We start from the raw sequence: 26,538 nt of genomic DNA, 5'->3' as shown, positions 1-26,538 counted from the left end.
AGTCAAGAAGATAGACGTTCATGGGAGAACCTGGGTCGTCCAGTAAACCTGAACTAGAGAATAGATCTGGTCCAGTATTGAAAACATATGCCAACTAATAGCAAATTATTTTAGGGAAATTGATTCCAGGTTTGCTGAATCACCCAGGTTTTTAAGGCCTTTAAGCTATGTGATGCCCCTGGTAATCATCATGCGCCCCCTACAGATCTATTCCATTCAATTTGGCCCATTGATTCTTTTGTGTTCAACATTATTGCAATATTTGTAAAACAAATTTCTTTGGCTGTAACCATATATATGACTGCTGTAGATCGTTATGGCTATAGAACTGCCTGAAATCATTTTGGCATGTTATAAACAGTTATTGTTTACAATATCAAGTGTATTTAAACCCAAAAGTTTTTGGGGTTTTTTTTCTCAAATTTTCTTTACTTTCTAGGATAGGAAGGGAGAAAAAGATATCAAGGTATCTCTAAATTTAGGAAATATTGTCACGCCTGGAAGATTTTCCTCCATCTTTGTATATCCCAATAGACCAATGGCATTGGTCACCAGGACAGATAGTAAAGGTAAATCTTCTTAGCAGGGACACAGACAGCAATAGCAAACTGACAAAAGTTCTAAACTTTTGACCTTCTACCAAAAATTAAAACAATATCCAGCTAAATATACACTTTACATAATAGCTAAACCAGAAGCCAAAAATGGAAATATTGTAGGTTATCAGTCCTTTGATTTGGTGTCTACATTGGTTTATACTTTTTAATTTCATGAAATTTTTAAACAAGTACACAAAATACATGTTGATCCTGGCAAAAATGCAATTGCCTTGTCTCCTCCTGTAAACTGACAAGAAAGCTTCTGAAACCTATAATCCTACTAATCCTATCAATCTGCTGTATAACAGAAATACATGAAGGCAGACATTTGTAAAGTCCAGCCTGTATGACAAGCATGGCTGGTTCTATAGGTATAGTAAAAAGAAAATATAGATATAAAGGGGCAGGAAGTATGTTATTTGCAGGATGACCAATTAAAAATGAATGGAAACACATACAACCATTACATCTAACCCAGTGTTTTTCAACCTTTTTAACATAGGGGATCCCCTGAAATAACTTTCAGGTCATCAGGGAACCCCTGCTATATTTACTATATCTTCAGCTCACAAAACATTAGTGTGGGGTCAGAGAGAAGAATGTCTCCTTTACAGATAGCTAAAAGGGTATTTGGTGTCGCTTAAACAATTTTAAGTGTCATAAATTGTTCATTGCATAAGGAACCCTCAATACCCCCTGGAGGAATGGTAAGGTTCCACGGAACTCTGATATAAGAACTGGTAGTATTCCTAACAGCAGATATTGTTTTTTTGTTTGGGGTTTAGATATATATTTTAAAATGAATCATTTCACTGTATTACAGGCCTAAAAAACATTAAAAGGAGCAATGAATATGTGTAAATCACAGCAAAGAAGCAGCCAGACCAGGCCACTATGGTAGGACCATGGTACTGCACTTGGCATGCTGTTTTTTTCTGCCTGAAGGTAAATGCTGGCAGTTGAATTGGCTATATTCAGAAAATCCTGGATAGCTCCTCCCTAACAAATGATGGGCACTTCACACAAATAAGCACCTGAAAAGCTCCTTAGTTCACATTTTTTTAATAACATGGCACAATTTACATAACACAAGTCTTCGCTGATGAGGAACATGCTGAAGATCGAGTTGCTTCATTTTTATGTTTTGATTTTTTTTTCCTTTTCAGTTCTCTTTTTTTCCTGTTTACATATGATCTAAAAAGGAAATTTCTTACATACAGGATAAACAGCAAAAGGTTTGTATATAACAATCTCTTTACAATACTGAAAGCTACCACTACTGTTCCAGTGTACATAATCTTTTGGGAGGGTTAGTTCCTTAAAAAAAACACTGCACAACATCTGGAGTTCACAAAATCTGAAGCTCACAACTAAACCTTCAGATGACTACTAAAATAGATCTCTGCTTATTAGAAACAACTGTCGGGAGTTTTATTCAGTGTTCTGAATTTTTTTTTTTTTTTTTGCCAAAACAGGATTACAACTTAAGATATCACTTTAATACACTAGAAGACCAATGGACTTAGTTTATTTCATACATATAATTTACAACCCAGTAAACCAAATGTGTATGGTATTTATTTCTGATAAAGTCATATCCTCTCCGGCTGTTTAGATGTAAACAGGTAAATGTTAATATCAGATAACAAACTGATACCCAAAACAAACACCTTAGGGTGACTTTTTTGTCAATTGGATGAACCATGTAACGAACATCATAGAAAATGTATCTTATTACAATATTAGTTGCCCAATCTTAAAAACCCTTCATATCAAATGTTTTGTTTTCCTTTAGTCAGTTTTCTGGCAAACCAAGATGTATTTAATAATGTAGTGCAAGATGCAATCGTGTTAATAAACCCACAAAACATCAGTTCTTTCCAGCTGCAAAGCAAGGCTTAAATTGTTAACTTTCCTTCTGATATGTTTAGTGGCCATAACAAATATTGTTTCATTTTTACAGTTAGGCTGTTGTGACATTGACGACCGCCAGAAGAATAGTCACATTAAAGAGCCTTCCATTTATCTCTATGAAACTGCTCTTTAGCTGACCCTTGCAGGACAAAGGACAGCAATGGAGTGACCTTTTATGAAGGGTCAATTCAATAGGCATTGAAGGTAGGCCATTCTAAAGTTGGCAATATGGCACCAGCATCAAGGTCACCCGCATGTCATCTGCCTTTAATTCCAGTTTACTGTAAAAGACACGTGTTCTGACAGTGAATGTTGTTGTTATTGTAGATGAATGCATATCTGAAGCATATACTTAGGTTTCTAAATTGTTCAGTTGTGCATAGATGAAAGCACAACCCTGTGTTGTGCTCAATAATGCATATATCACACTGTTTCACCAAACCTGTTGCCATTTAGTGCCTTCTTGGTGGGGATTATATGCCAAGACTTTTCACCCCTCAGAATATTCCTAATTTAAAATCATATAAATTTACCCATATTAGCAGGACCTATCCTGCTAAAGCCATTTAGAAAGTTTGCATGTGAAGAGAAAACCCCAGGTCAGATTGATGATGCCATTAGTGGAATTGAGGATAAAATGCAATTTTGACAATTTAGTAACTCCTTGAAGGTGACTTAGTTGCTCTTTTTACTACATTATTAAATAAGCTCCAATGCCTTTCAAATTAAGCTGCTAAATATTTGTTTAGGGCATATCTGTAACATCCTTGTTTAGAATGTTGAAATAAAAATCACATATAGATAGATAGAAACATGGTTTTCTTAGGGACAATATGACTTTAATTGTTGTGTGTTTGTGGAAAAATGGTCTGTTTGTGTTACAATGGCTTTATGTTGAAAGCCTCAATTGCATAGTTGAGGGGGTTTAGTTGTCTCTAATAACATACACAGTAAAAGCAGACTGTGTTATAAATAGTAAGGTTGTAAACTGCACAGTTTAAGAAGTATTATTGTATTATGTCTATTTACATTTGTACACAGTAAAGCTTTCATCCTATCCTTTTGCATATATGAACCAATAACCAATGAAGCAAATCATTGTAAATACATATTTACATTTTCTTTCAATATCACAAGTCTGATACAGTCCCAAAAGGTCTAATGAATTATTTCCTTCGGTTCCAATCAAATGCTTTACATTAGTAAAATAAATCAGTCGAAGACAAACATTTGAATTGGCTAAAAGATCTGGAAATCTGCAACGTATAATGTACAAAAAGTGAAAATCATTGCTCTTAGAGACTTTACATTTGTACAAAGATTGTATGTCAAGTCTTGCTCTGATTTAATTCAGGCTAATTGTCCTCAAGCTCCATTTACTGGATTCACCGTGCTTCAATATCTTTCAATGTGTGAGAAGGGGGTCTGTCTCTTATCTCTGCAGTCAATGGAGTAGTCCTCCTGGGAGATCCTGGTCTGCCTCCCAATGTAGAAATTAGTGGAGGGGGGGCACTTAATGCTGCTGTTGGTGGAGTCTTATTAAGAAGTCCATTTTGATGTCCAGCAGTGGGACTGACCCTGGGATAATGCATGCTTGGAAGTCCTGGAGTAATTAAACTTGGATGGGGCAGATGACCATCCAATGCAGCTGGATGAACTGCATGTAAACGGGCATGCTCATAGTCCTCTCGAAGCATGTGTAACCGTTCCCTTTCCTCCAACTGGCTTGTTCTCTCCATATGTTCCCTACGTGGGTCAACAGAAAGATGATGGTGATGATGATGATTGTAATCATGTGGTTCCCTGTCTCTAAATGATCTTTCTGCTTCATATATTCTTGGTGCACCAAGTCGATGAAGTGGATCATTTCGCAACAAAAAATCTCTTCCGAGGGGATCACGTCTATGAATATCTAGTCCTCTGTAAGGGTCTCTTAGTGGATCTCGCATAGGATCCCAATGAAATGATGGATATGGGAAACGTTCACCACCTGGGATTGGGCTTATACCCATGAAAGGAGTCATCATGCGAGTTCTGTCTAACCCTCCAATGCTGTTCATTGGGTGCATTCCTGTTACACCCACAGACATAGGCATTGATCCTAAATGCCTTGGATGAACATTTGATGTAGATATTGGAGGAGGTTGTTCAGAAGACCTATGCACAGTTGGTGCCTCAGAAACTAACACATCATGATCTTCCTTTCTTTCCTCCTTTACTTTAACATCATTACTTTTCTTCTGATTGTCATATGACTCAGTTTTTCTCTCATCTCTATTTGAAGTGCTATTAGGTCTAGTGCTTTCCATCACTGGTGGCCTAACATAAGGGGAGGGCACCCTTGAGAGCTGCTTGGCTTCCTCTGCAGCTCTATTCTCATGTACAATGCTTTCCTTTTCAGAAATATTGTTTTCTTTTGCTTTGTGCTCTTCAATGTTAGCTTCTTTCCATGAATCAGAGTGATCCCTTTCACGGTCCTTGGTCTTTTCTTTGTCTCGTATCTCATTATTTAGGTGGCTTCTGTTTTGTTCAGATAAACTGCGATTATGTCCCAATGAGTTAACTTGACTAATAGGTGCTGGTGAAGGATGACTGGAGTGTCTTTTCTCACTGCTTTCCCTAGGTAAACACAAAAAACGTATTATATGAACAGTAAGTACAGTATAAAACATGTAATACAAATAAATCTCATTTACACCAAGCTCAGAACTGCCACTTACATATCTCCTATCAATTTAGAAGCAAATATATACAGTAAAATGTTTATTGCAAGGGTTGGGTACAACACACATGCATTGTGTATATCCAGTGTTCTCCAAAGCCCCTTTTAGTTGGAATCACCACCCGGCACATTTTATCAACCACCCGGCTATTTTTGGGTGGTTACTGAAAAATTGAGACACAATACATGGTCTTCCCACCCAGCTTAAAAAAGTAATTACATTTAACTACAGGTGTAAAAACAGGTCAAAAACATTGCAGGAGGTAATGTAAAGACTTATGGCAAACATGGGCCAGATATAAATTCCAGAAATTTCATAGAATATTTGTCAGTTACTATACAGGTTTGTACCAGTGCCAATGTGTTACTAAAATAGGGCAAAAAAAGCTGTGGGTGCAATTTAATAATGGCTTATGATAGTAAAGGTTGCTGACCCCTGCCCTAGACAATCAAAGTATGACATCAGCTAGGAATAACAGAACTTGGGAAATAAATGAGGTTGGCTCTGCTTGCAAAAAAGATCATATCAAAGCATGGATCATATCTCCATCATAAGGCAATGAAAATATTGGCAAGCTTCAACTTAAAGGTGAAGAAAGTTAACATACTCTCTCCATGCTTCCTGCCTTTTCTCTGCTTTAAAATTGCTCATTAAAATGTGACTAGGCGGGGATGGGAACTTTGACCATAAAATGAACAGCAGAATTCAATGCAAATCACTGATAATATGTGCTGATGAGAATTGTACAACATTCTTTCAGTAACCAATACTGTTCATTTTTTAATGGTGTGCTGGTGTGTGGAGTGTCACATAATAGCAGCAATACTAGGCTAGGTCACTTGTTTCTTAATACAGAGATTACTGAGGAGGCAGGAAGCAAGGGAATCATGGGTATTGGTGGAAGTGGAAGTTTATAGCAGCTGTATATACATAATAAGCACCACAGTATCTGTATATACATTGAGCTTAAGATATGCCTAAATGTTCTGTATATACATATTTAGTATAATAAGTTTCTATATATGTGCACCTCTAGCTATATTTAAGTATATGTCTTCTCTTAAATACTTTTAAAGAAAAGCATATACAAAGGATAAAAAATATGCTGCAAATACATAGGTAGAATTGACAAAAGGGTCACTTATAGTCACGCATATAATACCTATTAATACATAATTGTTATAGTAGACACTTGCCATACATAATTTTTTTATAAAGTCAACATACTTGGTATAGCCCATAAATAAATTTAGTTGTGTTTACTTTGTTTTTTCCTGTTTCATTTCAATTATATACATGTTAGCAGATTGATATAGGTAATTCATTTTGTAACTTTTTTATTTTAATTTAATTTAGTTGAGTTATTAACTATTTTTAGACATATATCAGGTGACTACTAAGTAGTATGAGGATACCTGTGTATATAAGTGTTAAATGATAAAATAAATGAGGCTCATGCACAATTTTAATGTACGTGAGCTTTATCTGACCGATGAGGATACTTCTAAAATTTAAACACTATAACCATGGATCAATATTTGCTAATAACAATTGGGAAATGTACTAACAGCTTGTACATGTAAACAGATGCAACTCTGGTCTAGACATAGGTTACAGATTCTCCACTACTCTTAAATAATAACTTGCTATAAACCAGTGTATCTAAAGACAGTCTGTTAGTGCCACCAACAGTGCAGCAATTAATTTCTTAGCAATGCAATCTGTCAACCGGTGCGCCCCTAAAGATTAAAACATTCTTTGATTGATTTTTGTAAAATGATTAATTTACACACCTCTCTTTATCATCTTTGGATGACGATTCTCTTTTCTCTGAATCTCGATCATGAGCTGTAACAGAAGAACTGCGTTCAGGCTCTCCAGGTTTAAGCCAGGGTGGAGGTGTTGGGAAAGAAGGTGGCGTTCGATGGAGTCGATTCCATGGCTCATGAGGATTATTGAAACTCTGAATATTTGGCCCTTCTTTATGGCTAAACATAGAGTTGGATGCTATAAAAAAATGAAAACAACCAGATTAGTATTATATATTTTTCATTATTTTTCCATTTTTTTAGTCAAAGACCTGAAGAAGTTTATAATTCCTCACCATTTTATTCAAATCTAACTTTTACAACATTTACCGTACAATTTTTCTGTTTTCATATGGACCAGCACAGCTGTTCACAATAAATAGGGTGAATAATTGTTCTGCAAGGGCATTTTTTCTTCCCTGACTGAATGTAGTGAACCTCTTTTGACCTTAACCATCCAATAAATGTGCAAGCAAAATCATGTTTTTTAATTTTCATAATTGGGTATTAAATTGTGTTTTCAGCACCCACACTAAGGTAAGTGAAAAATCCATTGCAGAGTGACAATTCACTTTTCTAAGTAAACAGTCTACTTCATTGTTTACAGTTCTATGTCATGCCCCTGGTTTCCCTAAAAATTAAAAACTGTACATACAAGCCAGAACCAAAGTTTAAAAGCAGTTATTCCATTGTGCAATGAAATCGAAATACACATTTCAGCACAGTATATTTGGTTTTGTTGAAAATAAGGATGTGCTAATGTCTAAAATGTCATGGTAAGAGGTTTGTAATCCTGTCCCAGTGCTCAGTAGAATAAATGCTGGTGCTGGTTCATTCCTATTAAATCGTGAACACCAGCTGCACCAAAAGTAGTTCCAGGTGGTTCTCATCAACATAATGATTTACAGTTAATGTGGTCAACATTAAAACTGGACATGGTTTAGGGACGGTGCTATCTATTGTAACAGAACAAACACCATCTCTTCAAGACTCAACATCAGAGATGTAATTATACTTCTAAAGAACATCCTTGGGTTTTAATAAATAGACAATAATAAAGAAATTGTTTTACTTAATCATTACCACGAAACATTCTGTGTTCTGTTAAACAAAGTTGAGGCACATATTGGATACATCTATATTCCACCCATTCCCAGGATGGCAAAATTCCTAATTTGTATTACTTTTGTCATTTAAAATTGTGTACTTACTGACTGTAGGATTGCCAAGTCCCCCAAAGGCATTTCCTCCCACAGAAGCAAGACCACCAAATGTTGATGGACGATTGAATGGTTCTATGAAAACAAAATGTACATTAGAAAAAAGACTACATTTTAATTATTAATTTTTTGATATGATTATAATTATATATTCATTATAATATTATAAATATATATTAGTTAATATATAAATGTAGTTACCATTATTCTAGCTTATGCCTAATTGCTATACAAGGTTAGATACATCATATGCATACCAGCTAACTGCATACGGTATAGCCAGTCTATTGGAGAAAAACTGTCCAATCCTTATGCAGTGCCAAAGGTCAACAGATCAAAAGTGACAAAATGAACATGCCAGAGGGATGAACACATGTAGGACACAATATTAAGGTGGCTGTCAGCCCACTAATTTTCCAAACAATGTAAAAGATAGGAGATATAAAAGGGAAGCAATTTCCACAAATTTCTGTGTCTGGGTACCTTAAAGTGAAATTCAGTGGTGATGGAGTGGGAGCTCCCTAGAAGTGTTCAAGGTGCCATGCCATGCCCTTAGGCTTAGTCTACAGGGACTGTTTGCCCAGCATTTAACCTGAGGCTTTTAAAAGCCTTGTTTGAAATCCCCATGCATTACAATGGGTTAATCTACACCAAGACGTTTCCTTGAGGCACCTTTATGACATTTATCTTAAACGTTGGTCGCTAAAAAATTAAAACGCTGGGTTAACGCTGGAAAATGCAGGTAAACACTTCCATTGATTTCAATTGGACGTTTTCCTGCGGTTTCCTGCGTTTTTAAACACTTAATATGCAAATTAGTTAAAAACGCAGTAAAACTCAATAAAAACGCAGGAAACCTCGTCATAGGCGTTTTTTAGCATTTTAAAGACAAGCTTTTAAACGCTATTAAAAGTGCATAAAATGCATAAACGTTTACACTTTTTTTAAAAACGTCCATGTAGACCCAGTCTTAGATAATGCTTTTATAAATTCAACCTAATTGCAATAATCTACACTTTTAAAAGTTTATTAACAAAGAACAAAATATTTTCATAACATCTAGCATTTAAATATTTTATTTTTTGTCAAATAACAATATTATTTATGTAGGTAGAAACAAAAAAGTGTTTATAAATTGTAAGTAAAGAGCAATCATTAAATAAACAAAATAATTGCAATATATATTTTTCACTTACCAAGATGAGCAGAGGGGTTGAGAAAATTACTGTGATGAGGTGGATGACCAAATGGTGCGCCAGCAGGGTGTGCTCCACCTAAATGTGAATATAAAAATATAAATAAGCAAAGTGATTCACACAGGTTTTGATACTATGATTTAATAAATTGCAGTAAAAATCACAGGACCAGAATTTACTTCTGCAACTTAGAAATGTTACTTGCAAATTGCAGCTTATTGGTGGTGGGGGATGTGAATTCTTCAATGCTGATCATCTATTTCAACAGTACAGAAGAAATACAGCCTGCCTTTTAAGGCCAATTTTTACAACAGGCATTTATCTAATAACTAATAGGCAATAGTATATATACAATTTATAAAACACTTCAATGGAAATATATGTCCTCTGTCCCCTTAATTCATTCCAATAGTTCGGACAGAGATAGTAAAATAGTTTAGACTAAGCCAGTAAGGTGGTACTTTTTAATAGACTGTAAGCTTAACGCATGTATAAGCAATTAGGTTTATACCCACCGGCAGCAGAGAACAGTGTGGAAGGGCGTGCCAAGTCATGAGGGTGCGGATGGTGATGAATAGCTCCAAAGAAGCTCGGACCTGGTGGCCTGCTTAAAAACTCGGGCTTTAGGCCAAAATCCAGCTTGTGCGGATCTGTCTGCATCTGTTTCTAAAATAGAAAGCATGTCTTGAATTGAGATTTCCCCCGTGGGCGGATAAAAAAGGAGACTTCAAAGACCATACAAAATGGCACATTCACACCTTGAAATTGCTAAAACGATCTTTGTGTGTGCTATAATTGAAAATAACACTTTTTTAAATCTGATATTATCAGAAGTGACAGACAGAGTAAGAGAAGATAAATTGCAGAGGCATGACTTGAAGGCAAAATTGTAAACATACATTCACACAAAAGTTTACCCTGTACTGAGCCAGCAATTCAATAATGATTTCCTATGATGAAATGACAGGTTTTATTTGTGCACCATGTCATTTCAATATTGCAAATAAAGTGACTCACAAAATATTAGTTTTAAACTAAGAATTTCCAACCTTGTACATATGACATACCATTGAAGCACCAGGACTTCAAACACTACAGAACAGAAGTAGGCTTAAGCATTATTGCTACGCACCCACTGTACACTTATTACACAAATAATCTATATATATAGTTATGGACGGCAGGCAGGTAAGTGGGCTTTATAAGGTCTGCAAGAAGAGCAACTAAAGGAGTCCTATCGTCACATTATAGGCTTTGATAGCACACACTGTAAAACCATCTGAAGTTTAGAACTCACAATTTAATACCCTGGAAGTTATGTATTTCTAGGCATCTATAATTCCCCAAAACAATTTCAATGGGCCTGATTTAATAAAACTCTCCAATTCATTTGCTATTTGCTTGTAAATAATTTGAATCCTGGACCCATGCCATTCCAGGTTTGTTGGATCAGCCATCTTCACTGAATAAAGTGTATCCTCTCCTGCCTTGGAGAGCTTTAATAAATCAGGCCCAATGTGTCATCATGGTATGAAATGTTCAACTTTTTTTTGAAGTCATGACATTTTTTAATAACTATATATATATATATATATATATATATATAGTTCTAAAATGGTATTTGTGATTCTATACATGCCTTACTAAATATAAGTGACACATGAGGTCTTTATACAAAAACTATACATGCGCAAATATTGATTTGTATGAATCATAGAATAGATTTCTGGATAGATAGATACTCTGTTTATTGCACAGGTTCAAGATAGCTGGTTTAGCTTTAGGGAAAACACAAAAACGATCATTGGAGTCTATTTACGAACTCCTATGTGAATTAGCTGTTATTTTAATAGTTTTTCTCATTTGGTTACTGATGTCTCTGAGGGAAAATTCTCCTAACCTAAAACTGAAACGTACATTCCGGCTCTGGATAATTAAACACAAATAAATAGTATTTATGGACCAAAGAGGCCAAGCAGCAAACCATGGAAGTCCAAAGTTATGTATTTAAAGAAACTGATTTATGTTCACTGAATCAGCTCATAATGGTGGTGTTTTTCATTTTGCTCAATTCTACCAAAGTATAGATTTCTGCACACAAAGATTTAAGTGTCCTATACTAAAGTGTGCAGGATTTAATATTTGATAAAGGCACTGTCTATGTACTTTATCTTTAGGTTTCAGGCAACTATAACTATATAATTATATGGCTTCATAAAACATTTTTTTAAAGGTGACAGCTCTGGTGCTGTTATTGTAACGCTGGATTTGTGTCACTGATGTGTAAGTCAGTAAAGTCTGAATTGTCATCCTGCATGTTTCATCCAGTTCAGAGGCTCACCAAGTGCATAAGCCATGACTAGAATTACAACTCTGCAGCAAAACATTGGAAGATTCTAAATTTCTGTAATTTAGAACATCCTGTTAGGACAGCCTTTATTAGTAATTGTGTAATTATCTAATACACTTAGTGCTTGCTTCTATCAATTTTAAAATAAACATTTATTAAAAAAAACAATATAAAAATAAGTAAAACATGCCAGCATATAATATTTATTTTTGTAATGCAATAAATGCACATATTTTTCAATGCATACTTTGGCAATAGCAAGCAATTTCTTATTTTACTTTTTTGCAAATGCATGTTGGTATGGTATGTATCTGTACTTGCCTATTTGCTTAGGCATCACCGTGTATTGGGTTTATTAGAAGTGTGCAATTTAAGGTTAAGTCCACCCTTCAGTAAAATTGAACCAACTTCCTATATTTTGCATAGTTGTACTTTCTTAATCTGCCGTACAGGTTCCATTTCTGGTTGGTACAGGACCCCTGCAGATGTACTCAATGGCCCCCTCCTACTAATAGTATTGCTTGCAGATTCTTTTTTTGCATTCTGAAGCTACCCCAGTGTTGGACAGTCAAATGTCAGTGCCCAGAACAAGCAGGATACTCTAAGTACTATCCATAGAATCAAGGGGAAAACTCCAGAACTGAACATGAGCGCAGATAAATTAACTAGAAAAAGGGCAAAGGTAGGTTTTTTATCTTCATACAAACAAATAGCAAATCAGGTCCAATGCATTATTTGCACTAAAATGAGACACACAGAAGAATCTCATTAAAAGCTGCAGATTATAAATACACAGCAGATCACCTCAGAAAGAAGAGAGAATGTGCTTTTAAATTCCATTATGTATTAAATGAAAGGAGAGAAAGTTAATTAATGTTTCTACAATGCCCCTGGGAGCAATACCCAGCAAGCATTATATATAGTCAACTATCTCACAAACATCATACAATCATACAGTGTTGTGGAAAAGAATAACATGCTTGGGGAGAGATTCTGTTTATGTTTTTAAAGAAAAATGTAATCAGAGTTTACTATGGGTAAAATCAACTAAAACAACATCTGATAAGGGTATAATGATTGTAAATTATCTACATTTCTCATCAATGGTCAACCAAATTTAATAAGCTGTTCATAACAAAAAAAATCATACCAATTTTTAATAGTTTAGTATTTTGAAAGTAAAATGTGAATTGTTTAATTCCATCTATATAATCTTATATTTGTGGTTCTGTGCAGTGTATAAACAGCATACAAGGTTATCTAGGGGTCTTTAGCAAATAATGCCCGCTTTTAGAACAATACTAAAAATGATTTTTGGTTGCGTTCCTAAAGGAAGATCTTTATGTACATGTAATCCAAAAAATAATGAAATGGAGTGATCTATAACACTGAATCAGATTTTTGGCTTCATAAATTGAGGTGTTAAAAAACTAAAAGTAAATTGAGTTAGATTATTGTTTAATTAACCTTAATAAATTATTTAAGAAATTACAATTTTTTAGTGTTTGTACAGTTTACATTCACTATTAGCCCATTGTCTGCCATTTTCACAGGTAACATGTGAAGTCCAACCAGTTAATGAAAACATAAAAAATCTAGAAATAGCACATTAAAAATATTAACAAGAATGAAATAAAAAGGTAGATTAGTACTTACTTTAACCTTTTGTTGATGATGGTATATCTGCCAGGCAATATGAACGTGCATGGCACACCACTTTCCAGGTTTCTGTTAGATATAAAAGAAATATATATTACATAGGATTTGGGGAATACACTTTGAATCTACCAAACTATAGAGTGACTGTATGTAGCAGAATATGAAGAAAATATTCACATTTTTAGAATGACCATTTACAATTGATTTGATTTGATAAGAAGCTGAGGCTAAAAAGTGGCTAATCGCACAGGTTTTACATTTTGTAAAGAGTCCTAATGTAACCCCAAACCAATTTTCAATAGCCAGGTCCATTTTGCCTAGTTCAATGAAATTATTTTTAGAATGTTTCCAGTGCTGATTTTTTGGGGCTTAAAAATACTTCCAATACTTTTTCTCTTTAATAATTTACTACCAAGTTACTGGTTGTGGACATCATGATATACAAACTACTGCTTTACACTGTGATATGATTTTCTCCACATATTTACTTTTCTAGATACAAGGTAATGGTAATGGTAATGATAAAAATCAAATGCAAATCTGGCCATTTAAAATTGGACAAGTGTCCCCTATTTAGGATTTACAACAGAACCGTCTGCACTAAGAACATAATCAGTAATCTGTTTATCCAATAATTCCATTAATTTATCCATGTTTTCTTATGCCAAAAAAGTGCTTACCCTTAGCATAGGCCTGAAAGGATCTGTCAACTGTGAAGAGAAAATGACAGTTTGGTTACATGCCTGTCACTCAGACAATCATTTTAATTAGCACATGCATATTGGTTTTAAATGAAAATGTATTCAAATGCAATTTTATTTTTGAATAAGCTTTTTTTTATTATTAAAAAAGGCTTCTACAAAATAACATATAATACAAACTTAATTAGTAACAAGCATATATTTAATGCTAAAGTCAAATAATTGTGTTGGAAAGCATATGCAGAGATAAATAAAAGATACAGTTTTAATTATTTCTGCATCCTTCTACATTCTAGTCTGTATTTGTATGATAGCCAAGGCCAGTTGCTTGCTTTCCACAATATGCCTTTTTTCTCAAATACAATGCGGGATGCTTGGCATTGACAAATATGACATACTGGGTTGTCAACACTTGACAGCTGCTGTTTTGACATGTAGATATGTTTCAGTAGTTTTTATTGAAGTATGTATTAAGCAAGGACACCTTCCATATTCAGGACAAAGATACTTGTATGGAATTGTGTGGCTATAACAATAGATCTTACAATATAAAGCACAAAAGAAAATGAATGAAAATGTCTTTGTTTACCAACGCACAAATATTTTCTTGTGAGATAGATTGAAAAAAAATTTCCCTACTACCCGGCCTAGGGATACAACAGTGAGTAAAGGAAATTTCCTTCTTGGACAATTTTTATTTTTGAAACAAATGTTCCCTTTGGAAGATTTTACCTATCCTTCCTCTTCTGAGGACTACTCGCAAATTTTGTATTTCCCCTTCTTAGTAACAATAGTCTAAAGAGGACTGTAAAATAGAATATTCTATCCTATTGCAGACAACAAATGAAGTGCAAAATTAAAGTTGTTTGGAACACTGCCAAGTGGATACAAAGCTGGTGCCACGTTTACATTCCAGCCATAAGATAATATTAGTAGTGGTAGATAATAATAAAATAATGGTAGCATGAGAAATATTCTCAAATTAAGGTTTGCTTGTAGCATAGGTGGCACAATAACACATGAACTCAGACACAATATTAAAAATTAAATGCCTAACCCTTTATCTGTCAACTGTATTAGGAAGTATGGACATAGTGTCATCTTCATACAACACATAAAAATTGTATGGTTTTTAACATGAACATGAATACCACATGCAATCATTGTCTGCATAGCTAAATCCTTTGAATACATACTCCTGTTTGTACAAACCAGACTTGGAAATCAAGAGACTTCAATCCACCAATTACATCAATATTTCATCAGCACACTCAATAATACAGCAGCTCTGGGAATACGGGGCTGTATCATTACAACAACAACAAATACTGCATTTCATGCACAAACTCTTTCCACTCCATCACCACAGGGAACCCGCCTTGCTTTGGAAAGAAAAACGTGCGATGGACTTATAAACAATAAATGTATATGCTACAGCTTAGATAAAGAGGTTCTTTTTTCTTATACATACACTGCTGTCATATCAATCTCATAATCAGTGTTAAGAATGGTTTATAATGTCCACTTCTTGAAAATGGTAAACAACAAATAAGTAATAAATGAAACAATACTACAACAAAGCACATCCCTATTTTCTGCTTTGTTACCAAAATATTAGCTGGGAATAGATCTAGAGGTGGTAGCCATTGTTTTATATTTTTGTTCTAATTAAATAGGCCAGTGTCCCAGAGGCTTTCTATAGTGTAAATTTCTTACACAACAGGGTCCCTATCTTACGCTTTGAAGGTCTGACTGTAAAGCTGTTTTTTATAGTGGTCAAATGCAAGAACTATGCATTTGGCAATACAGAGAAAGTGATTTAATGAATAATAATAGTAATACTATTAGCAGTCATCAAAGGTTATAGCTACAGATTGACATATCTAGCTAACAAACTAGCCCACATATGATAGTGATAATTATTCACTTAAATATGATATTATTCCAAACTGAATTTTTCCTATATTTTGTCCTTTCCTTTTTCCTTATTAGATTTCATATGTCACCAAGAAAGGAGATACCACAAAAATACTAATTATCATATAGTAAATTGTAGACTGTGGACTGTGTGACAGCAATTAAAAGAGAATAGTAAGTACGAGTAGATAAAAAGAGACTTGCATACATTTTCCCCACAGTAATTAGCAGCAATACAGGCTTTTGGCGTGATTTGTGAGATATTCATATGGATCGGCTTGAAAGAGACTGTACAATTCCTCTAATAATAATCAAGCTGAAGACATTCTGTACATGTCCTGCAGATGCATATACCTTATATATAACACAATTTGCTTTTTCGTGCTCACCGCTAATTTAAGCTTATTTCTTCTGAAAAGCTGCAAGCCTTGATATTCCAAACTGTATTATTCTTTACAGTATTGGCAAAAATTTATTAAAAGGCCACACTGAATAATTTACATATGGCTTAAATAAAAGCTATTTAGTAGCTGCTGTACAGTAACACAATCACAGGATGAAATGCACAGCAAATGATCTAGCTAAATCCTTCAGCAGAACGCTCTATTCTATTACAGCCCTCAATTTGTGGCGATGGATATATCAAACCACATGAAACTGGTCAATGTGTTCACTTCTTTATCAACTGCTCTGTTAATTTATTTGGTGGTTTGCCATTTGTGCCCCTATATATGCTTCTTTGAGAGTTTTAAATATTTTACTGCAAAACTGAGACAATGAAAATTACAATAAGGACAAGACGACCTTTTGGTTCTACAGCTTTACGAACATTTCTGCATAAACTGCCTTTAAGATATTTTTTTGTGAATAGATTAGCTGTGCCTGTACTGAATGAAACCAACAGCTGTGACTTAAATATATACCTAAGCTACATATTGTGCAAAGGAAGTGACATAGTCTAAGCAAGTGTTAATTATCTAGAGGACATTTTACATTTCTAAAGAGGACAAACTGCACTTTCTATAATCCTAATTAGCTCTTTAGTAATTTCAGTCCGGTCCTCCTCATCCTTGCTGAGTTAATAATTTTCATTCCAATCCTTACTCACAAGTTCTCAATATAATAGGAAGCTTGTCCTTTGAACACTCAATTATCTCAAACAGCCTATAGGATCCCCTGGTGAGCTCTGCAACCCACACTAGCATAGGGGTGAGCATCAAGTGACATTAAAAATGATCAAGAAAGACTTCAGTCTGAGAATCAAAATAATATGGAACACATCCCTTAAGCAAGAAAACAGAAACAAAGTCTATGGGAAGCACAAGGTGTAAGGCTGACTATCTCTTTGTGACAAGGACATTTATCACTCCCAGGAGGGTCAGAAAGATGTTGACATAATGGTGACACTAAGGAATGAGTTTCTCTCCCTTACACTTACCCTTGGGTCCTTCTGCAACAGAGTGTGTGGGACAGTTCCAGGTCTAGCTGCGACATCAATGGGATTGGAAGTCTGAGAAAGAGACAACATGTGAAATTAATTGGACATGACAAAATAGTTTTCTTCCCAGTGCTACTTCGTATCTCTTTAGCTCGTGTCTGACAAGCCCCTGTGCCTGGCAGTTTCTTTTTTATTTTCAGGCAGCTCAGGCCTAATGGTGTGTGACTTTCCTTGATAAAGTGAAGCTTGACATCATCTGTTTTGGCAGTGGGAATGAGGGGCAATATTAACATGATTCTTTCCAGGGTTCACCCTTCTGTCAACCTTTAAGTTGTAAGATAAAGCCCCGGCCTTCTAAACTTGTAAGAAAGGTTAGTATTACCTTTCCATAGGTTGTACACCCGTGTCATTGTACAATTCCTTATTTCAAGTGTCAGTAGGTTGAGTATCTTCGACAATATTCCCCCAGGGACAGTGATAATGAGCAAAGCTCCCATCTCTAACCTAGATGAAATTACACACGGAAGCTTCAGCAGTACCGCAAACTTATCAGTTAAACTGCTCAGCATCTGAGCTGCCCTGTATTGCCAATTACCACTGGGTTGCAAGCTCAGCTATATGAAAATGTTCAACTGGCTAACAGAGTGATTCGTTTTCTTTTTAAAAAATGGATCTGTAGTCTCACAACATGATCCAACAGCAGTGGCCAAGGAGATACAATGCACGTAGCTTAATGTATCATTAAAAGTGCAAATGCTGGTACCTTTTCACATTTACACTTCAGGATAAAGAAGGAAACCATACCTCCACTAGTCCTACATAATTTATTATGAACTTTGACCATCTAGCTAACAGGATGCTATTACATTCACAGACCATTAAGGGTGCACATTGACTTTGAATATCACATCACGAAAGCAGGTTAAGTCTGTTACAATGACCTTAGGTCAGCACTGTATTAGATTGCAGGTACAGATTGTCCTTTCAGAGCCACTTTGCTGTCACAAGCAAGGGGGACACAAAGAAAACAAGTATAGTTTATTAACAATGGACAGCTGTAATATGCTTAGCTTTTAGTAGATGGATAGGGCTTAATGGGGAACTTTAAGGGTGTTCAACATTAATTAGCACAGAAATGATACCCTTGATGAATTCCTTTCTTCCAAAATAAAAGGTGATTTTGTAATTATGAATTATTAAATTGGATTGAATGCCTAAGTGGTTTCAGAATTTAGAGTACATCAAAAGCAAGAGGGATGTTAAGCCAAATAAGTCCAAGGGAAATAGCAAGCTAATTAAAAAATGAAGCTTTAAGAGTGCCAGGATTTCACTCCATTAAAACTCAATTACTTTGTTAAAAGGTTTAATGGTGTTGTGTAAGAAATTAAAGAATATGCACAATTATGACTTCATTAGTCTGCTTTGCTGCTTATACTGTCATTGCTAATGCTATCTATAGACCATTTAGGAGGGAGCTTTATTCTCCATAAGGGGAAGTGGAAACCAACGCATACAGATAGTTATGCTGTAAAATCTCTTTGTATAACACTTTTTTGGGCTTCTTGACATAAGAATCTTGATTAGATCTTTTATTAACATTTCATAATTTTTTTTATAAATTTAAGTTGTACAATGTACTTCAATGTTTATGTGAACTATATTTTAGGAAAGTAAAAATGTTAGCCACTTGATTTTATAGTTGGTTTCTGTCTGTTTTGTCTAACTACTAGAATAATGGCAAGGTTAAATGGACAGGTGTCCAAACACAAACTGTTGGGTCTACAAATCCTTATTCTGGATATCTGTTACTTAGCTACTCAGACATCGGTAAAAGAACATGTCTTTGGATTAACAAAACTGTGCATTTTTGTCATCTTGGCTCTACAGAGGCAAGAGGAACACCACTACCATTTTCTGCAACCTCCTGCTAATCAAATTCAAATTATTCATGACGCTCCTTACTTCATACACACCATCGATCTCCTTCCTTATATACTATAAATGTGATACACTGTCTGCAATCTGCAATTACTGCAAATTCTTTGATTAAACTTCAGCCCATTACCATTTTATTATATTACCATTGATAATGCCACGTAACCAAAAGTAAACAACAGGGTTGCCTTTTGCTATGTAGTCTTAACAGTCCCCAATGACACCTGTCACACCACTTAAAAGGTATGGTAGCTTAGTGAGTAAATCCAAACTATTTTATCTTAAGGATCTGCCAATTTTTATGATGGAATAAACTGCAGATAATTTACATTTGAAATTTAGATCAGCAAATGCTGATGTTTGTGACTGTGATTGTAAGGAGTACATGTTTTTGCTTAATCAGGTGAACTTGTTCACTCTAAATATCCAATTATACCTAAAATATACTCTAATATTTCTAATATTTAATTCTGGTGATTTAGTTATGTTTTATCCATGCAAGAAGGGCTAGTCACCTGATAATTTGAATGCACATGCAATTGCAAAATATGCATTCATGTGCATAAATTGTAAGGCCAGATGCACAAGTTGTAAGGCCAAAACCGTTAATAAAATTCTACTAAAGGATAATTAAAAATTATGTATGGACCAAATGCAGTCGTGACCCTCATTATGTTACAAGCCAACCATACACACAGTCATACTTTGGAATATGTATGACAACCTATCATCAACCTAGCATCTGCAAAAGATTGCAGAAATGTAGTACTGTAACCTAAATGTATTCTTGTTATTAGATACAGGCATATTCTGTCAGTTTAAGGCTGCACAAAATTAACAGACAAATATGATATGCAACTTGCTTAAAATGCCTAAATGAAAAAAATGAATATGTCCGTATCTCCATAGGTAAGGTTTTTCTGCACAGACAGACCTAGGTACAAATGAATTATTCAGCTGACATGAAAAATTGGTCAATTTGCTCAAGTTAGTGTTCCTTGTATACATCAGTGTCTGTTTCACCAATACTATAGGGAATAGGGAAGAGGAGGCATTTACATTTAAGATATTTTCATCCACTGCTTGAAAATTGAGCAGTGCAATATAAAGACTTATTGTCAGTAATTTTTTGTAGAATAATAAACAGCCTAATATAATAACAAGGTTTAATAAACTCCACTGCCATTCCATTGTAACTCTTCCTGCCATTAGGTAAAGGGCTAACAATCCCTAAAAACAATGTTTTTGCAGTGCATACACAAAGACTGCAGAAACAAGTTTGTCAGAAGACCCCATGGCCCCTTTCCCAACATCCCCTAGCTTCCATTTATCAAATGAAGACTTCACTGTTGAACTACTGAAACAGTGGAGGTTAGCAAAGGAAATGTTGGGTTACCAAAACACTGATAGGCAGATCACCCATACTTTTTGTGAATATCCTAATGCAAAACTGTTTACATCTATCAACCGTTCCTTCTAACTAATAGTAAACTCAGTAACCCAATTACAATCTACTCTTACTCAATCAATCAATGTTTTGAGAACATCCAGAACCAAACCAATTTAGCTGAGTTGACAACTATTCCAGTATACATCTCTGTGGTTCATACAACTTTTAAAATGTGGCTCCCTTCCTTGTGCTGGAGGGTTTCATAGGAAAAGGTATAACTTAGTAGCTTAGGATATAAACCTTCTTTATTGCTAACTCTGAGCCAAGTAGTAATGTATTGCTATTTTATTTATTTTCCATCTGCTGCACACCAGATATATGCCTTGCATCAGTCAAGTTCTGCAAACCTTTAACAAATCTAAATACTTTGTTGGATTATAGACTTTCCATGTGTTGCAGCCATCATTTGAATAACTTAAATTTCATCTTGTAAGTTTTATAACACCCATGAAATCCCTATTTAAAATTCCTGGCTGATCATTATTCTCCCAGTGGGAAAAAACTCATGCTGTATGTATGTCATCTTTTTCACAGTGAGACTCCTTGTACAGTTTATGAGCACTGACAAATTTTGATTAAAAACAGGATAGTGCATCTCCAGAAGAAATGAATCACATGAATGAAGCCTGTATATTGCCAAAGCTCAAATGATTAGGGGAAGCGTTGAAATCTTGGCAGGTTATTGTGGGGTGATGTTTGCGGCATGCTACAGACAAAGATAAGCCAACATTTTAACACAGCACTTTTAAACTCACACTGTGACGGTAGAAGGGGTCAACTTTTGTAGGGTATTTGTCAAACTGCAAAGGGATCAAAGCAAATGGTTATTATGTGCCTTGGTAAAGTATCTATAAAGATCATGATTTTTATCACACTGTTTAACAACCAGCAGCTCTAAAGGCAGGCCAACATACAATACAGTGCATTGTGTGAAAGAACACTGTTTAACCTACAGCAAGTAAATAGAGAATCTATTATCATTTCATCCTGATGGTTTTATGAGATAAATAAAACTCTGCACTGAATGTTGTGCACACAAAGACATTTTTATGTCTGCCTTGTATTTTATTTTTATGATAAAAGATGATCCCTATAAATACATTTCCCCACTATAACATTATAATACTGCAGCGAGACTGCTGTAGTCACCCAAGAGGTATCTGGTAAGGAAATATAGCATTGTATTCAGAAATAAGCATCTTTTTTATGACCTGTTTATTTGTTTTTACTTTCTAGGCTACATTTACAATAAATATTGTGTTATTTTTCTTAAAGCAAGTTAATATTTGGTATATGATCCTTGCTTGTTCCCTAAAGCTCTCCAAATTCCGGTATAAGTTTGTATAACTTTAATATACTTTGTATAACTATAACTGAAAAAGTTAACACTCAATGCAAAGTACATGCTTTTCTGTGTGCAACACATCTGTTTATATTTCACTATATATATATATATGTTGTTCATGTTCCAAAGAGACTACTCTAAATTATTAGGATAGGTCATTTAGGTTGATGGTTTTCCACTAATTTCTTTACAGTTTCTAAAAGGAAGATCAGCAGTCATGCACCTTCTCAGAGATTAAAGGGTCATCGGTAAATAAGAACGGTCACGTTAAAGAATATAGTGCTTGTCATCACAGGGTGTGTAAAGCCTATACTAAAATCAATTGAAAGAAGTGGGGTCATTACAAATCAGATCCACTGCTATCACATCTAAGAAAAAATGAATCCCTATATGCTCATTCAGTAAGGCTCTGTCTGCATACACATAAGAAAGAATTAATACTGTAATGCCTGAAGATTTACATTAAATCAAGTCATATTTTTCGACATTCTCATTACTCAAATAAATAAAGAATAAATTGAGCTCCCTCTATAAATACCAGAAAAGGTTATAAATATAGGATCTAAATCTTTCATATGCATAAAGTATCATATTTCCTTAGCAATTGCTTTTTCTGTTGATTTACTTATAATATCAATCAAGTATAAATTTCTGGTTCAGCATTCAGGTGAGTATGATAAATGATCCCTATAAAAAGATGTCGTTCTTATTATCTCCTTATTGTGCTACATTTTGAAAAACTGGTAGCTGCTACTGTTGATCAGCTGAATTTTTGCATGTCTTTGTTCACACAACAGTTCTTGCAAATAAATACAATTAAACATATTTAAGAAGTTAATGATAAACCCTTGGAAAGGTAAATAAAGCAGAATAGAATTTATAGAACTGGTCATTGGAAGGAAATGAACAACAAATGACGGTTACTGTAGGAAAAACTATTTTGAGAACTTTCCAATTGGGAGCTACAGAAAAATATACATTGATGCATTTCAGTAATGAGTAATCCAAAACACAAGTTGGCTTAGAGAGAAGAGAAAATAATATCAAATACAGGTGTACATGGAAAATATTCAAGATCTAATCTGAACCTTGTAAAATATTACAGACAGAAGTTAAAACATAGGAAAGAATGTTTTACAGCATATAGTACACTTTCTGCACAGAAAACTCATTAGCAATGCAACATATAGTCTTTCTGCAGCCTAAAATGGTTAAACATCTATATCAATAGTATATGTTGCACAGCTAATGTAGGCAAAATATTTTTAACTTTTTCCAAGATATGAGAATATCCACATATTTAGGATAAATTATATTACTACCTTACTTGCCTAAGGCAACTTGTGTTTTGATTTAGTGGCCCCACCGTCAAATATATATCCAATTATGCAAACATGTACAGTACATAGTATACATTATTCAATGTGTACCACACTGCAAATCCCTTTTGGAACAAATCTGCATAATCAGGCTTTAGCTCGCAACAACTGAAAACCCATAAACAAAGAGCTGCAATTTCCTTAACTAGCATTTAAAGTAACACAAATTACTTAGCATCTAAGGGGTCTATTTATAAAGTAGTGAATCTGACATTCCCTGAAACATTCATGTTTTATTGGCAGATTCACTGCTTTGTGAACAGACCCTTAAGTGCTTATCTGTAATTGTTGTTACTATTTTTTAAACAAATAGTAAAACTGTAAAATGTATTTACACAGTGCCTGTCATAAGGGCACTAACCAAACCAAAATAATAGAGTTGTGTTCTACTTATCCTCACATTTCTGCCTGGGGTACGCACCATGGGCGGTGCTGGAGTTGGCATGATGGCAGTTGGCGGGATGGCATGCGGAAAAGGTGTAAAGGTGTGCTGGTGTGTATGCTGATGAGTGTGCTGGTGCTGATGTTGGTGTTGGTGAAACTCTGTTCTTAGGTAGGGTGGTGGGCCTAGGGATGCGCCACGATCTGCACTCTGTGAAGCCAAAAATCGTGTGTTCAGTTCCTGTCTGAGAAGGTCTTGTTCTGAAAAAGACCAAACAAAAAATACATTAGGTATTACTGTATCATTTACTAAGACGGCAAATTGACCTGTATTGAAATAATTGAATAATACAGGTGTGTTATAATAATTTCGTTTTTTTAAGTGTATTATCATTAATACCTGAGTAAGTGCTGTTAGCTGGGTGTCCTGGAACTGGAAGGGTCCCTGAAGTCAGTGGTGGTGGAGGAGGTAAAGCAGCAGGTGGGGCAAACATATTTGGGTGGTGCTGGTGTGCCGGAGGTTGGATGTTGGGCGTAAAGCTATGTAAGGGGCTGTGGCTTGGTAAAGACAGAGGATACGGAGAAGCTGAAGGATGATGAGACAGATGAGAAGGCGGCACTTGACTTTTGGCAGGAGTGCTACTTCTGCTGCTGCTGTAAAAAGAAAAAAAACAAGGGATTATGAACAATAAAGTATTTCTTGAGGGTTAACTCAATAAAACTGGAAAACCGGAAATCAAAATCTGAGTTGTTCCTAAAGGCAACCATCCAGTTTTACCATTTCTTTCTATGGTAAAATAAACAATACTTCTGAGTAATCCATTTTTGGACTCCTTGTTTGAATAATCAGAACCTAAAGATATAACATTTGCAAAAAATGGTTAATAAAAACCCCTAAATATAACTTTAGGAAATCTATAATCCTTTCAGTGATAGAAAAATTGCTACTTTATGTTTCCTACATTTTTCTGTTGGGAAAATGGAAAATGATGGTATTTTTGTTCCTAGATGTAGCCATAGCTGACTACATGTTAAAGTAGAAAAACTGCTATTGTTATGAAAACTGCTTAAATGTAAGCTTTTAGCTCTGTACTATTTAGAAGCTGTCTTGTCACCCTTGCCGTCTGATCGCTGTGAAAACCTAAAAGGTTTAAAAACTTAAATGCCTACACAAGAAAAAAAACATAATACCATTATACTATATGATAGCAATACTATGAGAATAAGCAAAACAAGCAAAATCCTGCTTAGCTATCTTGGAAGAATTATAAAACATAGACTTGTTGTCTCAATTGAGATAGCAAAATTTTGTCAGTAACAACACAGCTATTGAAGTAACAAAAAAAGTTGGAGATTTTCTCAATTAGAACAACTACAATTTGGAAGTGGAGGGGTATCAGGATATGAGTTTATTCTATCTATATAGCACAATTAATTCTTCTAAAGGAGGCATCAAGCTTTTTTTATGGGTTAAATTAACAAAAAAATATATATTAATAAAAAAAACACATTATTTGAACAAACCTTAAACTGTTCACACTCAAGCTGCTGCTGTTGTAGTTGCACAAATTCTGGGGCAATGACTGGGAGGGAGGTCGTGCTTGAACTGCTGGGGAGCTCGGATGAATGGGTGGTTGAGGAGTTGGTTGAGCCTTTGGTGGCAGCTGAACTTGTGGCTGAGGTGGCAACGGTGCTTCTTGCTCTACAGGAGCATGAGGAAGCTGAGGAGGCTCCTGCTGTATTTGTGTTGGTGTCTCAGAAAGGGAAATTAAAACTGGTCCAGGAGATGAGAGACACGGCTGTGCCTCTATTTCTGGTTGCACTTCAGACAAAGATGGTGGGCACAGTTCTTTACACACCACCGTGTCAAATTGCAGCTCCTGGGTGCTGTCTTGACTTTTCTCTTGACTTCTCTCTAATCCCGATACTCTTGGTAAAACTGGACTCAAAGCATCCTTGTTGCCATTTGTTGCCAGTAAACTGACACCCAGCTCGGAATCTGCACAAGAAAATGTATATGTTATTATATTTACTGTCATTACTGAAAACACACAGTTAATAACAAGACACAACTTATAAAGCCATAGAAGTAAATAAAGATACCTTTATTACCAGGCATTAATCACGACAGTGCATTAGAAAAGATACAACTTTCAGTTTACCTACGTGGGATATATCACGTTTTGTGCTCCATTACAAAGGCCTTAAGACCAAAGCAAAACTGTATTGGTATAAAATATGTCCTAATATCAAATTTTAAGCATCATATAGGAAGTCAGCACATGGCCCGTCACTATTAGACCAGCAAAGCGATAGGAAGTATAAATGATCAATAGGGAGGAAATTGCATAATAAAATGTCCTAGTTCTGAGGTTTATAGAACAATTTAGAATAAAGTTGGAAGAGCAAGGACCTTAAGGAGTGAGTAGTTAATATATTGTGACATATATATAAGGATACTATAAAAAGCAAATGGAAATCACAATATGAGGATACAGCAGATTAGTTCCCTAAATTATGTAT

The 26,538-nt window shown here is 35.0% G+C and overlaps 1 protein-coding gene across 1 annotated transcript; it reads right to left on the bottom strand.

Moving 5' to 3' along the window:
* Positions 1-1,645: 1,645 nt before the first annotated feature.
* AUTS2 (activator of transcription and developmental regulator AUTS2) lies at positions 1,646-26,069 on the bottom strand. Its single transcript, XM_072406000.1, has 12 exons — positions 25,540-26,069; positions 24,416-24,669; positions 24,035-24,276; positions 21,666-21,710; positions 17,526-17,618; positions 14,150-14,179; positions 13,467-13,538; positions 9,976-10,126; positions 9,461-9,538; positions 8,256-8,339; positions 7,030-7,243; positions 1,646-5,132 (listed from the first exon to the last, which is right to left on the bottom strand). The coding sequence occupies exons 1-12, from the start codon at positions 26,052-26,054 to the stop codon at positions 3,899-3,901; spliced, it is 3,012 nt and encodes a 1,003-aa protein (XP_072262101.1). The 5' UTR covers positions 26,055-26,069; the 3' UTR covers positions 1,646-3,898.
* Between the last annotated feature and the right edge of the window lie 469 nt (positions 26,070-26,538).

The sequence above is a fragment of the Pyxicephalus adspersus genome, chromosome 1 (assembly GCF_032062135.1).
Source record: "Pyxicephalus adspersus chromosome 1, UCB_Pads_2.0, whole genome shotgun sequence".
Taxonomy (NCBI): Eukaryota; Metazoa; Chordata; class Amphibia; order Anura; family Pyxicephalidae; genus Pyxicephalus; species Pyxicephalus adspersus.
The sequence above is the reverse complement of the archived record's forward strand: the minus strand, read 5'-3'. Positions and strand labels throughout refer to the sequence as shown.

What these genes read in the sequence shown, in the direction of transcription:
- AUTS2 (XM_072406000.1), bottom strand. Translation starts at nt 26,054, where the DNA reads ATGACAGTAAATATAATAACATATACATTTTCTTGTGCAGATTCCGAG. An exon ending in TGCGTACCCCAGGCAGAAAT is followed by an intron (nt 21,711 to 24,034) that starts GTGAGGATAAGT and finishes ATCCCTTTGCAG; the next exon opens with TTTGACAAATACCCTACAAA. An exon ending in TGTTGCAGAAGGACCCAAGG is followed by an intron (nt 14,180 to 17,525) that starts GTAAGTGTAAGG and finishes TTCTCTTCACAG; the next exon opens with TTGACAGATCCTTTCAGGCC.